This window comes from Corythoichthys intestinalis, chromosome 13, assembly GCF_030265065.1.
Source record: "Corythoichthys intestinalis isolate RoL2023-P3 chromosome 13, ASM3026506v1, whole genome shotgun sequence".
NCBI lineage: Eukaryota > Metazoa > Chordata > Actinopteri > Syngnathiformes > Syngnathidae > Corythoichthys > Corythoichthys intestinalis.
Window position 1 is genome coordinate 50,817,955 of NC_080407.1, and position 13,723 is coordinate 50,831,677.

Genomic DNA, 13,723 nt, shown 5'->3' on the forward strand with positions numbered 1-13,723 from the left:
ATGTCAATGGGATTTGAAGGTTTTTGGTCTAAAACAGCAGCCAATTTAACACTTAAAACTAAGCCTGGGCATCGTTTGAATTTAAACCGTTTCGGTTCCGATTCCACATTGAACTTGAATATGATGAACTTTCTTTCAACAGGAGTGGACTTTCACAAATATATTTTTTCAAAAGCACACGGAGAAAACATTCACGCAAATTCTTTTGCCTATGTTTTAGAGTGTCTTATGCTGCAGGCATTTACTGTATTGCATTGTTTGTTTTAGGTGGTATTTCTACAAGTTAGTTAAGGGCAGGGAGTGTTCTGTCCCTTGATCTTAAAGTGCAGATGACACTGAAGGCGAAAAGATATCGTCATCGCACACACCATATAATTGTTTGCATTAGTCTAACACATATATAGTCTAACACATACATATGGTACAGGTTTTCGTAGGCACCGTCTAACTGTTTGCATTAGTCTAACACACGTAATATAATTAATCAGGAAATAGTATCATTTTCATATTTACGGTAGGACTACACTACTAATATAAAATAAATAGCACACCATAGTTTAATGAGAAGAAATAGAAGAGATACACAATGCCGTCTTATCACAAGATTGACGCACCAACTCGTGTAATCAGCTCTCCCAGCAAACTCCAAGGACGAAGCGCCTTGTCCTAAAACAAGTACAACCAGCCCAGACAGCAAAGTTGATAGCGGGCGTCCCAATCCGCGCACAAACCTAAGCCGCCCAAAACCGGCCACAGAGGGGATGACCCAAAAGCAACGCCCAGAAACGCCTTCGACAAGGCCCGCCTCAGCAAAGACTTTAAAAAGACTGGACACTGAGATAACACAGATTTTTTCTGCTCGGAAACATATAGCCTTGTTTTGGATCCAGAATTGTCCCCCCGTCGTCTGTTTTTGCCTTGTTTTTACCATTGTTGACGAATAAATTGTCAACCTGTTTTCGGTGAGTGTTCTTCAAGCTTTTGAAACATGGAGTCAGTACAAAGGGTTAAAATAAGAGGACGCGCGAGATTCGGCCTTCCCGGCGGGCGCACGCGGGGCAGCGTCAGCCGAGCGGCACTTGTTTTGGTTGGTGCTGTCCGCGGGTGCGTCTGGGCCGGGGGGGGGGGCGAATTTCAACAACACCAAAAAGAATGTTTATTTTGTATTTCGCGCGGTGTTTTATGCTCCTGAATAAAATGGACCACTTGGACACTATATGTGTGAAATCTAGGAGTAGGAACCTCTTGGTACCTTACGATACGATACGCAATACAAAGCTCACGATAACGATGGTCTGACGATATGGCGATACAGCGATTATCAATACATTGAAAATAACAGAAAAACAAGCTTCTACTGTGAATTGGAATTAGGTTATCACTTGTAGACGTCCAATCCGTTGGAACGTTTAGGGCTGTCAGTGGCAGTCAATGCCAGGCAATTAGGTAATTTTGTGCCATTTAAAGTCTCACTGGAACGGCACCAAACAAAAGTTCCAGCATCATCACCTTGTCCAATGCAGATTCTTGACAAGGTGATGATGCTGTAACTTTTGTTTGGTGCCGTTCCAATGAGATTTACAAAGATGATTGCCTGAAGAAGACACCAAAATTCCCTCAGTAAACTTTGACACTGTCAGGTATTTAGGTGTGTTTATTCTGTTACTTTGTCTATTTTTAGCAGTCGACAAACATGGCCTCGAAACTTGGAATCGAAATTAAATTCGTACAGTTCAGGGAGAAACGGAGTGTTAGTCCCGGATCCCATCAATGCTCGATGCCCAATCCAAATTTAGAGGTTGGGTCAAGTCACCCGACACCCCAAAAAAACATCTCTATACCTGTTTGACTTCGTGTTGTGCTTTCATGACTTTTTCTAAAACTGCTTGTTTCAACCTTTTTGAAATCACTCCAACAAAATCATTTGAACATCATTTCAGCCTTACCCCATTCAAAAAGCCCCCATCCATTTTTTGAACGCTACTGGTCTAGTTACGCCCATCAGATGTCTGCTTTCCTAAACCCAGCCCTCCTACTCTTCTTTCCCCACCCTCCCACAAGGAATGATGGTCCATCATTCAGTCAAACCCATCAAAGTCTTGACAAAGGAGGTCAAGAGTAGCTAGCAGAGTTGTCACCTTAGCCCCATTCAGACTTATATCCCGGTAAATTCCCGTGTAAGGTGACGCGGGATTTAAACATGTCATGGCTAGGGATGGGAATTTATTAACCCGGACATGACGTCATTTTTGGTCGCCCTCCGCAACAAAATAAACCAAACATTTCCAAAGATGGACGATGGACTGTCTCTTCCTCGGCTCTACGATCCAGTACCAATTTAATTTCATTATGTTTCCAGTATCATTTTTATATTTCCGGTTTACCATGTTGATAATTGCGAAGTTTGTTTTCCGCTTTTTGTCTTACTACGAAGAAAGAGGAAATGGCGATCGGCCTGCCATGATATTTACGTCATCAGCCTTCGCGCTGCGACCCGGGAAAGTTCTGGACATTATACTCGGAGGCGGCCGGTTAAATATCTGCATAATCTCCGTGTCAGTCGACATTACTTTCACACATAAGGGCTATCCGTTTAAATCCCGGGATTTAAACCGTGTTTAGGTATGTGTGAAAGGGGCTCCTGAGTGCAGCTGTTGACAAACGAGTCAAACCAGTTCTTGAATTTATCAATCCTGTCTGCAATTTATGGAACGACAAAGAGGGAATTCAAAGGCATTGGGTGGGAGAGCAGGCATAAACTCCCCCTACTGGTACTGGGGATCGGGTCATTTGACCCACTTTAGCTGAAAACAACAGTTTTCTCAGCCAGAGCCCATTGAGTGTTATTGTTTTGTTTTAATGCCGATAGGATGGTTTTTGTGGGTCTAGTAAATGTTGACCATGGAATTTTTTTTTTGCAGGTGGGGGGGTTTGTTGGGGGTCGAATATTCCCTGAAAAAATCCCAGAGGATTCTAGCGAAACAGGATTCAAGTTAGAAGCGTCAATCGAGAATTTTTGTTGTTGCTGGTCCACCAAACAAGATTTTTTTTTTGCAGGTCCACATCGAAAATCAATAGGAATGAGTGCAAAAGTTTTTGTAGGGTCGAATGTGCAAATGCAAATGAATCAGGACTTTTTGGAGAGCCAACGAAAGGTAGTCCTCATCATTATCACAAGAATAAAGTCATCTCTGTCACATTACGTGACTGGTCAAAAGCGTGCCAGAAATCTGCCAAAAAACCTTGTCGTATCACACTCTGCTTTACGAATCCTTTTAGGAGGACAAAATCTGAAATATGACAGCGCAAAACCAGTCGCTAAGGTAGACGTAAGCCCGGCAGAAGTGCTGACAGTGGTCAAAGATAGAAAAGAGATAAGTGGAGTGAAGTGAGAGTGAAAGAAAGACTTGTTGGGAGGTGAAGAAGAGATGGAGAGCCTAGATAGCCTTGAGAGAGGCGGGGGCACACGCAGACCTGAAGAGATAGATGAATGTGCAGCAGAGGCACAAGCACACAAGATATGGAAATGGGATGTGTCAGTAAGGCAGGAAGGAGGAGGGCTAAAATATAACAGAGTTTGACATGAGCTGACAGCACAGGAGCACATGAAGGCGACGGCAGCAGCTAAAGAGACAAAAGGCCTGCAAAGAAAAGAAAACCAACAATGTTTGATAAATCTAAAACCCACCGTCTGTGCTCTTTCTAAGAGTCATCGCGTCGCATCTTTTTAAACAATTCAATGAAGAGACGATAAAAGTAAAAGGTCCTCAATGAAAGTGAAACCTTCCTCTGGGCCCTTGATGGTTTTAACCCGAGTTTAACCCTGAGTCCTCCATCATAATGCCTCACCAACAAGGATATTAATCAAGTCTGACCTTCTAAAAGCCAAGAAAATAGTCCATACTTCAAGGTAGTGGCTGTATCATTTTTCATTACATTAGCCCATTTTCAGCCTTGATTGTCGCAAAACTGCAGTAGTTCGACAAATTCCCAACAACAATCTGAAACTTCTGATGCAATCAATCAGGTAGGTGAGCCCCTTACCTTCCTTGCAGTACTTCCCCTTGAAGCGGGTATGGGTGCAGTCGCATTGAACCTCTCCGTACTGGATGGAGCAAATGCCTCCATTGAAGCATGGATTCTGTTTGGTGCACAGGTACTCCAGGTCGCTCTGGATGCCCTGGCTGTTGAGCAGGGTAGGTGGTGTCTCTCCCACCTTCAGGTTGGAGATCAGGCCCATGAAGAGGGGCTCGTACTTGACCGTACTGGAGGTGAGCGCAGAGAGGCGTACGTCGGGCGGTATTCCGCCCACAAACAGGTCGCTGACCACGGCCATCTCCTTCCTCTTGGACTTCACCTCAGCCACTTTCGTCTCGCCGTCCACCATCAGGAGAGTCTCTCGGTAGTTACGGGTGAGCAAGACCATGTGCCAACGGTCGTCATTCACCCGCGTCTCCATGTGTAAAATGGCCGGCTCGGCGCAGTGGATAGCGAAGCGGAGCTGGAGGCGACCTCCGACTATCAGTAGTTCCAGGAAGTCGCAGTTGCCGCCGTCGTCCAGGTAGAGTACTAAAGCTTTGCTGATGTTGCTCTTAAGGCTGAAGCTCAACTCGCCGACCGAGCCGGCCTCCCAGCGCCCGTAGCGTGCCCACTGGCCGGGCGCCCCCCCAAACTCCAGCATCCGCACTCTTGAGAGCAGGCTGACGAGGGCCAGCGGCAACAAGGGCCAACACGGGAATCTTAAGCACTTTATCATGATTAAAGTTCTCGAGGTCCAAATGATGCAGAGGTAGGACCTTTTTTCTTGGATTTGAAATGCGAGAAACAATTACTGGCTCTTGGAGCTACCCGGGAAAAAGCCTAGCAGGGGCCTTTTTCCAATTTTCCCAACGATTCAGCAGTTCTTTGTCCAAATCTCCCTGATCTAATTCTTTGTCCTTATCCTAACTCTCCTCCGTCTCTCCATCGGTCGGTGCCTCTAGGATTCTGAAGAACGGAATGAAAAATAATAGTGGCGCATGAACGGATCGGGGAGCTTCTAAAGCCTCTTGGTCTCGTTAGGACCAAAAGCACTCTTGAATTTCAGTGGACGGCCATTCTTCTCTGAGGCATGACAAATTAGGAAAGTAGGAGTTCCATCCTGATAGAGGCGAGGCGGGATCTGGAAAAGAGACAAAACACATTTTTAATTCCGTGTTGAAGGGAATAGTTATTTTTCTCGCAGACACCATATAACTCTTTGCATTAGTCTAACACATTTAATATAGTAAAGCACTTTACCATAGTTTAAAGAAACAAGCTCCATGCCACAGTAAAGTTGACCGTTGACCTTATTAGCCCTCGCCTGATAAGCGAAGAAAAACATCATCAAGTCTCCGGTGGTGTCAGGACGAAGGAGATAGTTTCTCGTAGTCTCTGTCTAACCGTTTGCATTACTCTAACACACGTAATATAATCAATCAGGGAGTAGTATCATTTCTCAAATTTACTGTAGGACTGTTTGGATTACTCTAACACACCTAATATAAAATAAATAGCACTTATACGATAGTTTAATGAAAAGAAGCAGGACAGAGTGCATAAAAGATACACAACGCCATCTTATCACAGAAGCCTAACGTGCGCGTCTTGAGCAAGATTGATGCACCAACTCTCGCAATCAGTTCTCCCGGGCACTCCAGGACAAAGAGCAGGGTGCTCTGTCCTAAAACAAGTAGCATCTAAGAACACCCTCGCCCAACCAGGATAACAAGTTGATGGCGGGCGCCTGGGACGTCATGACCGGTGTCGGTCGCTGTTGCAACCACGTCCCAGCCACAAAGGATGACGCACGAACTTCACCGCCCAAACCTGCCACAGAGATGATCCCAATATGACACCCAGCCACGCCTTTGGCCCGGCCCACTCCACCGCAGCTTTCAAAAGGACCGGACACTTAGATAACAACTGTCACTTCTCCGGAACATTCCATGTAGCAGTTGTTTTGCTGACCCTGGATCCAGCAGTGTCCCTCCGTCGTCTGTTTTGCCTTGTTTTTTGACCACTGTCAACGAATAAATTGTCAAACTGTTATCGGTGAGCCTTCTTCAAACTTTTGGAACATGGAGTCAGTACAAAGGGTTAACACAGGAGTGAACGCGCAGAGTTTTGGCTCCTCCCGGTTGACTCACAGGAGCGGTGCCAGCTGTTTCGCTGTTTCCGCGGCTTGGCCGGGGGGGCGAATTCCTTCAGTGTACAGTACCTGCTTTTTTTAAGTCGTTTATCCATACCAAGATTGTGCAGTAAGTGCACGTCAAAAACACTTGATGATGTAAATGAGAATTGTCTGGCCTTGGCACGAGGAAGATTGAAGGGACACGCGTACATTGGCTCATTAGTGACCTATGAAAACACTCACGCAGTATTGAATCAAGTGAGATCGACGGTATAGCGCCACCGACTGAATAGAAATTTAAATCGATGGCCTTGACCCTGAGACTTAGCTGGCAATAGCGTACGTCTTCCCTGATGTCGCTTTCCTTTCTGTTCTGACAGCGATGGCGTCCCGTTAAAAGCGTAGGCGGGACGGAGAGTGTGTCATCCGCATAATCAACATCTCCGAGGCGTGATGTTGATAGAGGAAGATGAGGGAGGACTGAGGGGGCTCAACAGCTCTGAGAGGTTAGAGACACTTTTTTCCTTTGGGTGACGCTTATAATAATACGGTAGGGAAGACATACAGTTGAAAGTGAGGCGCCAAAGAGCATCGTTGCCGTGAGGATTGTTGTAGAGTCCCTGACAAAAGTCTTAACCATTTTGTAGGAACAGTTGCTAACAACCTGACTTTTAATTATTCAATTGGTTTCAGAAATGCCTCATATGAAAGCCAAGACCCTCCCAAATGATGTTGAATGTACAAAAATATATTTCACTGAAAAAAGATTTATCGTTTAATGAAGAAAAGTCAAATTTTGGCATGGCAAAATTGTGTAAAAATTGAACAAAAAATGTACTTCAAATACAAAAATATGTTACATAACATCCGCAAATGAAGTAGTGATGTTGTGAGATCCAAATTTAATATTTTGTATGACTTCAATGGGCTTCGGCAAGTATTCCTACAATTTATTGATGAAGTCATCAGGGACATCCAAGAAAGCAGTCTTGCATGCCTCCCAGAGTTCATCAACATTCTTGGGTTTCGTCTTCCATGCTTCCTCTTTCATCCTACCCCAGACATGCTCAATGATGTTCATGTCTGGTACTGGGCTAACCAGTCCTGGAGGATCTTGATCTTCTTTACCTTGAGGAACTCTGAGTTAGAGATTGAAATATGTGATGGAGCACCATCCTGCTGCAGAATTTGTCCCTTTTTATGGTTAGGAATGTAAGAGGCAGCTAAGATTTGTTGATATTTAAGACTATTTATGTTGCCTTCCACCCTGCAGATCTCTCGCACACCCCCATACTGGATGTAACCCCAGACCATGATTTTGCCACCACCAAAATTCACTGTTTTCTGAGAGAATCTCGGATCCATGCGGGCTCCAGTAGATCTCCTGCAATTTTGGGGCGACTGGTGTAATTCAATGGAAGATTCATCTGAAAAATCCCCCTTTTGCCACTTTTCCAGCATCCATCCTTTTCACAGGCTGTGGGCCTTGGCAAATGCCACACGTTTTTTTTTTTATTGTCTGCATCCTGAGAGATAAATAATCTGAAATATCAACAAATCTTAGCTGCCTCGTACATTCCTAACCATAAAAAAGGACAAATTCTGCAGCAGGATGGTGCTCCATCACATACTTCAATCTCTACCTCAAAGTTCCTCAAGGCAAAGACGATCAATTTCCTCCAGTCACAAGACATGAACATCATTGAGCATGTCTGGGGTAGGATGAAAGAGGAAGCATGGAAGACGAAACCCAAGAATAAATCGTATGAATCCTTGCCGAAGCCCATTGAAGTCATACAAAATATTAAATTTGGATCTCACAGCACCGCTACTTAACTCGCTTATGTAACATATTTTTGTATTTGAAGTACATTTTTTGTTCAATTTTCACACTACTTTCTGCAGGCGACAAAACCTTTTGTCTTGCCAAAATTTGACCTTTATATTTTCATTAAATGATAAATCTTTTTTCAGTGAACAAATATATTTTTGTACATTCAACATAATTTGGGAGGGTCTCAGCTTTCATATGAGACATTTCTGAAACAAATTGAATAATTAAAAGTCAGGTTATTAGTAGGGTTGTTCCGATCAGGTTTTTTTGCTCCTGATCCGATCCCGATCGTTTAGTTTGAGTATCTGCCGATCCCGATATTTCCCGATCCGACTGCTATTTTTTTGCTCCCGATTCAATTCCAATCATTCCCGATAATTTTTCCCGATCATATACATTTTGGCAATGCATTACGAAAAAAATGAGTAAAACTCGGACGAATATATACATTCAACATACAGTACATAAGTACTGTATTTGTTTATTATGACAAATCCTCAAGATGGCATTTACATCATTAACATTCTTTCTGTGAGAGGGATCCACGGATAGAAAGACTTGTCATTCTTAAAGGGTAAATGTGACTTCGTATATTGTGATTAAATATGGCCATCTAGTGTATTTGTTGAGCTTTCAGTAAATGATACTGTAACCATTTAACTGTTCTGCCCAAATGCATGATGGGAAGTGCAACCATGACTGTGCGTAGTGCTACCAATTGATATATCTTCTCTGCGTTGGGAAATAACATAAGGTGTTAAGAAAAAGATCAATTACTACCTTTTTTGTCCACATTGCTTCCCACGATATTTCTAATCGTAGGGAGAGGGATTGTAAGGCTTTAGCCAATTAAGAAAAGGCTCCCAAGGCAGCCAAAATTCACTCTACTCATTTAACGCTGCCTTTTAGTTCTACATATAGGTAAAAAGGCGCCATTACAGATTGAACGCAACAATGCGTGAGTGGGCCGTGCAGCGCATGCGTTAATTGCATTAAATATTTTAACGTGATAAAAAAATTTAAAAAAATTTAATTAATTACCGCCGTTAACGGGATAAATTTGATAACCCTACCTTAAGCCTAAACTAAAGACTCTGGATGAGTGTAACATATTATGTCTGTAACGTTAAATACAATTAGAAAACGATTTAATTAAAAAAATATATATATTTTTTTTTTAAAAAAGGCATGTCCGATATTTTTTTGCCGATTCCGATACTTTGACAATGACGTGATCGGACGCCGATCGATCGGGACGTCTCTAGTTATTCGCAATTGTTTCTACAAAATGGATAAGCGACAAGACTTTTGTCAGGGACTGTAGTCTTGAATACCATCTTTTTTGGACTATAAATCGACGCAGAGTATACCACATGAATCTCAGTGCCAGACTAGTGTGTAACAAATGCGTAAGGCATAAAAGAGCAATCAAATCTGCTGCTTTAGTCACAGTGCGTCTAATTGTTTGCAGACAAAGAGACAACCCTTCGACATCAGAAAGCCGCCGCTATCGACAGCTCCGACTAAATATTGAGTTTTACCATGTCGGCTTGGTGGCAGTAAGCACGCTGTTGATTTTGTGACTGCCAAAATTCAAGGACACGGAAGAAGCTTAACAAGTCTGGAGGCAGAACTGCAGCTCTGAGGCTGGCGCCCATGCGTGCACGTGCCAAAGCTTTGATTGATTGTGTTTGCAGCCCTGGTGGTGTCACGCCACTTTTCATCCGGGGGCTTGTTGTTAATCTACTGTAATATTGTCATTTGATCCACACTGAAAGATCGCAAGCAACGTCGCAATTTGAAAATATAAAAGCGTTCCGGAACAAACGAATAAATCCAGCGCATCACCATTTTGTTTCATTCCCGGATGCGTCTCAGCTGTTGCCTTATGAAAAGGGACAGCTCTCTCACTTGCAGCGCGAGAGGCAAGTTGAGTGAAAGAGCAATCTGCACACCCTGACCCGACTCCTTGTCAAAGCGAAGCTGTGCAATGCCTCGGGATAGCCGCGTGGTCATGTGAGCGAGAAGCGACCTATTTCCTCCCACATCAACCCCGTGGGAGACGTTGGCATCGGGATCTTGACAACCCCCCCATCACTTGAGGAGTCTTCGGTGCAAACTGTCCCATTTCATATTTTTATATCGTCACTTGTGGCAAATTTGGACGTTCAGAGTTGCATTAAGATTGGAATCCTTAGCATTTATTATTGAGCATAAATACACACAAATGGCTTTTTAACTTAGAAGAAAAAAGCAGTAAATCGCATTATGCGAGAGACTTCATAGACAACACAGCTTTACAAAAAAGCCGAGTTAGACAAATGTCCTTGCGTCTTTGTTTCTTATTTTTAGAACAAATTTAACCTTGATTGAATGCGTCACCCTACCCCATGCAACCCTGATATGAAAAAAAAAAATCTTTTTTTACTTACACAACCAGCCTCATGATACACGCTAAAAGCTATTAGCTTGTACTCCTGAGAAAAAGCTAACATTAATATTTGCTACCCTTCAACTGTGATTAAGTATATTATCAAATAAATCGTGGCTTAAATTTTACGGTTTCGTCTGTAAAGGTCGGAAAAGGGTGGCGTGCATAGGTTGAGTTTGACTTTTGACATGTTGATGACCTCGAAACACAGTGTCAGCAATGAAATTAACTTACAAGAATATTTATAATAATAAGTTGAAAATGATTTTTATTTTGTTTCCCATGGTTCTTGAGGGGAATTTTAAATCAGGCTGCTGGCAGGACAGCTATATTTTTCGCCAAGATCATCATCCATTGAATATCGTACGCCCGCCGGTGTCGTGCCAATGTAGTTAAAAATTGTATCCCCCGGGCGGAGCCATATAGAGGTAGATTTGTGTCACTATTCGATCCAAAAAAAATAAATTAAAAAAATAAATAATTTTTAAAAAAAGGTGCTTCGATCAAAATATATATGTTCAAAAAAAAAAAAAAAAAAAGTCACTTCAACAAAAGAAAAAAAATATATGTCTGAATGCAAAAATTTGGGGGAAAAAAATGCATTTGAAAGATTTTTTTTTTTTTAATTTAATTTTGATTGAAATTTTATTTAAAATTTTTGACTGAAGCAACTTTTTTGATTGAAGTAATGTTTTCTGTTTGGGCATCATTTTGGCTAGGACATTTGTGTCTTTATTATTCAATCAAAAAATAAGTTGCTTCATACAAAAAAATATATATATTTTCAAAAGAAAATCAATTCAATCAAAAAAAAAATTTCAATCACAGAAAAAAAAAAAAGTGAAAACATTTGAGACTCAAAAATTTGCTTTTTGACAATTTTTCATTTAAAAAAAACTTTGATTTTAGCAATCCTTTTTGTGTGGGCCATATTATGAGTAGGACATTTGTATCTAAATCATTTAATCCCGAAAAAAAGTAGCCACAATCAAAAAAATATATATTTTCAATCAAAGAAAAAAAGGATTTGAAAAATAAAATTGCCCTCCCCTATTTTTTATTGATTTTTGGGGGGGGAAATAATATGCAAAGCAAATGACAGTGCTAGTCGAATGATCTGTTCGAAAAATCATTTTGACCCATTATAAAAATCTTTTTTGCTCATTTCATTCATTTTCGGTGGTTTCTTGCTTTACAACTTATAAATACACACACACACACATATATATATACATATACATACATAGGAAAGTCAATTACATGTAATGACACCTTTCGTCCACCAGGCAGATGGGTGCAGGGTCTGCAGTGATGCAGATTCTGTACCGGTTCGTTGTGGTGACGAAGGAGCCGAGCCAAAAGGCGAAGGTCTCGATTCACCAGTCGATCTATGTTCCTACTCTCACATTTGGTCGCGAGCTGTAGGTCGTGACCGAAAGAACAAGATACTGAATACAAGTGGCTGAAATGAGCTTCCTCCGCAGGGTGTCCGGGCTCTCCCTTAAGGCTGAGTTATGCTTCCGCGTCAGACCCGCGCCGTCAAGGAAGACCCGATTTACAACCCTCCGCTGTAGCCTCTCTTGCTCCTCCTCAATTTTCTGACTTTGCGTCGCGTCAACGCCTATGACGTGGTGGAAATGGACTGTGATTGGTCCGTTCAGACTGTTCTTTCCGGTTCAGCGCGAAATCAACGCCATAGTCAAGCATAATTTTTCTACACGCAAAAATGGACCAAGCAGACGAGAGTATCAAGGAATAGCAAGTACGACAACTTATACAATGTCTAGTCAAGACATTATGATGATTGCCAAATGGCAATTCGTGGGAGGAGTTGCTGAAAATACGGAGCTGGAGGTCAGCCAGCGATTGAATGAAAAACATGGAAGAACCACTGAGACAAGTATGTGTGTGTTTGGAATTGAATGGCCACACGAAGTGATGACCCAGTCGGCCAAAAACGGACAGCTTTTTATCACTTTAGGTCATATTTTTGGTTGGTGCACTTCATCATTTATTGTGTACATATGTTTGCTGTGAGTCTATGACTTATTTACATTTAAATTCAAGTATATGAAATATAAAGCACAGGTTTGGTGTCAAAAGAGTTGTTTTGATGTTTAATTTTCAATAACAGTTCACACTCGATACATCATCATTGATTGAGAGTGCCTCGGTGCTTTTATGTTAATGTTAACATCAAGGCTTCTAACGCAGTTTGGGAAGTTCCATAGCCGCCAGAAATCTGCTATGGCTTCCCAGTGGCTGGTTGTAGGACAAGGCAAACAAATCGGGCCGGAGGGCTCAGCAGACCTCGGACAAAACGCTGGACGCAGTGCTCGACGCCAGTTTGAAGCTAGCCGCCACAGCTTGCTGGTTTCCACCTGAGGCTACAACTCAGTGCGGCATCAAAAGTCGGACAGACCGCCTTGAAACAGTCTTCTGGGTCGCCTGTGCCTCAACATTTGTATGATCAACATTTATTCACTGTTTAATTTTTCGGATGGATGGATGGATGGATGGATGGATGGATGGATGGATGGATGGATGGATGGATGGATGGATGGATGGATGGATGGATGGATGGATGGATGGATGGATGGATGGATGGATGGATGGATGGATGGATGGATGGATGGATGGATGGATGGATGGATGGATGGATGGATGGATGGATGGATGGATGATATAGTATGTGATAGCAGCTCGATGATGGATGGATGGATGATATAGTATGTGATAGCAGCTCGAGGATGGATGGGTGGGTGGATGGATGGATGGACGGACGGACGGAAAGACGGAAGGACGGACGGACATGTAACCAGATCCCAGTTCTGAACTATCCCAAAACGCACATGAACTTATGATTCCCAGCTCCTAGACATAACCTCTCCGCATGTGTGCGTGTGTTTACTCTGTTGCTCTTTTGACATGTTTTTCCCAATTCCGTCGAAAATGGCTCCAAAAAATTGGTCCTGTCGTAATCCAGACAAAGCAAGTATAGCGCAAACGTATATTTACATATTCATTTGTTTGTGCAAACATCAATGGTTGAGGATTAAACACACTTAGGACTGAACAAAACACACACATATGCGGCATATTCCAGTCATGCAGGAGCCATTAATCCTATCCTGTAAGAAGCTCAGCGGGGAAGCATCCGTCAGCATGAGGCTGCTGCCGCCGCGCTCTAATTAACCAGAGACTCATGCCGAGAAACTTTTAATATTCAACGTGGCTAACGTGCAAAAAAACGAAAGCGGCGTCATGCAAATGTAGCAGTTAAAGTACCACTTATGCATTCGGG

General features: G+C 42.5%; 1 protein-coding gene across 2 annotated transcripts in view; it reads right to left on the reverse strand.

The window, feature by feature from the left end:
* Positions 1-13,723, reverse strand: part of LOC130928636 (neurexin-2-like) — a 774,303-nt gene that overhangs the window by 566,405 nt on the left and 194,175 nt on the right. For both annotated transcript variants that reach the window (XM_057855357.1, XM_057855358.1), the window contains one exon: positions 4,045-5,161. In XM_057855357.1, coding sequence (XP_057711340.1) covers positions 4,045-4,756 — 712 coding nt within the window. In that variant the 5' untranslated portion in view covers positions 4,757-5,161. The remainder of the gene's footprint in view (positions 1-4,044; positions 5,162-13,723) is intronic.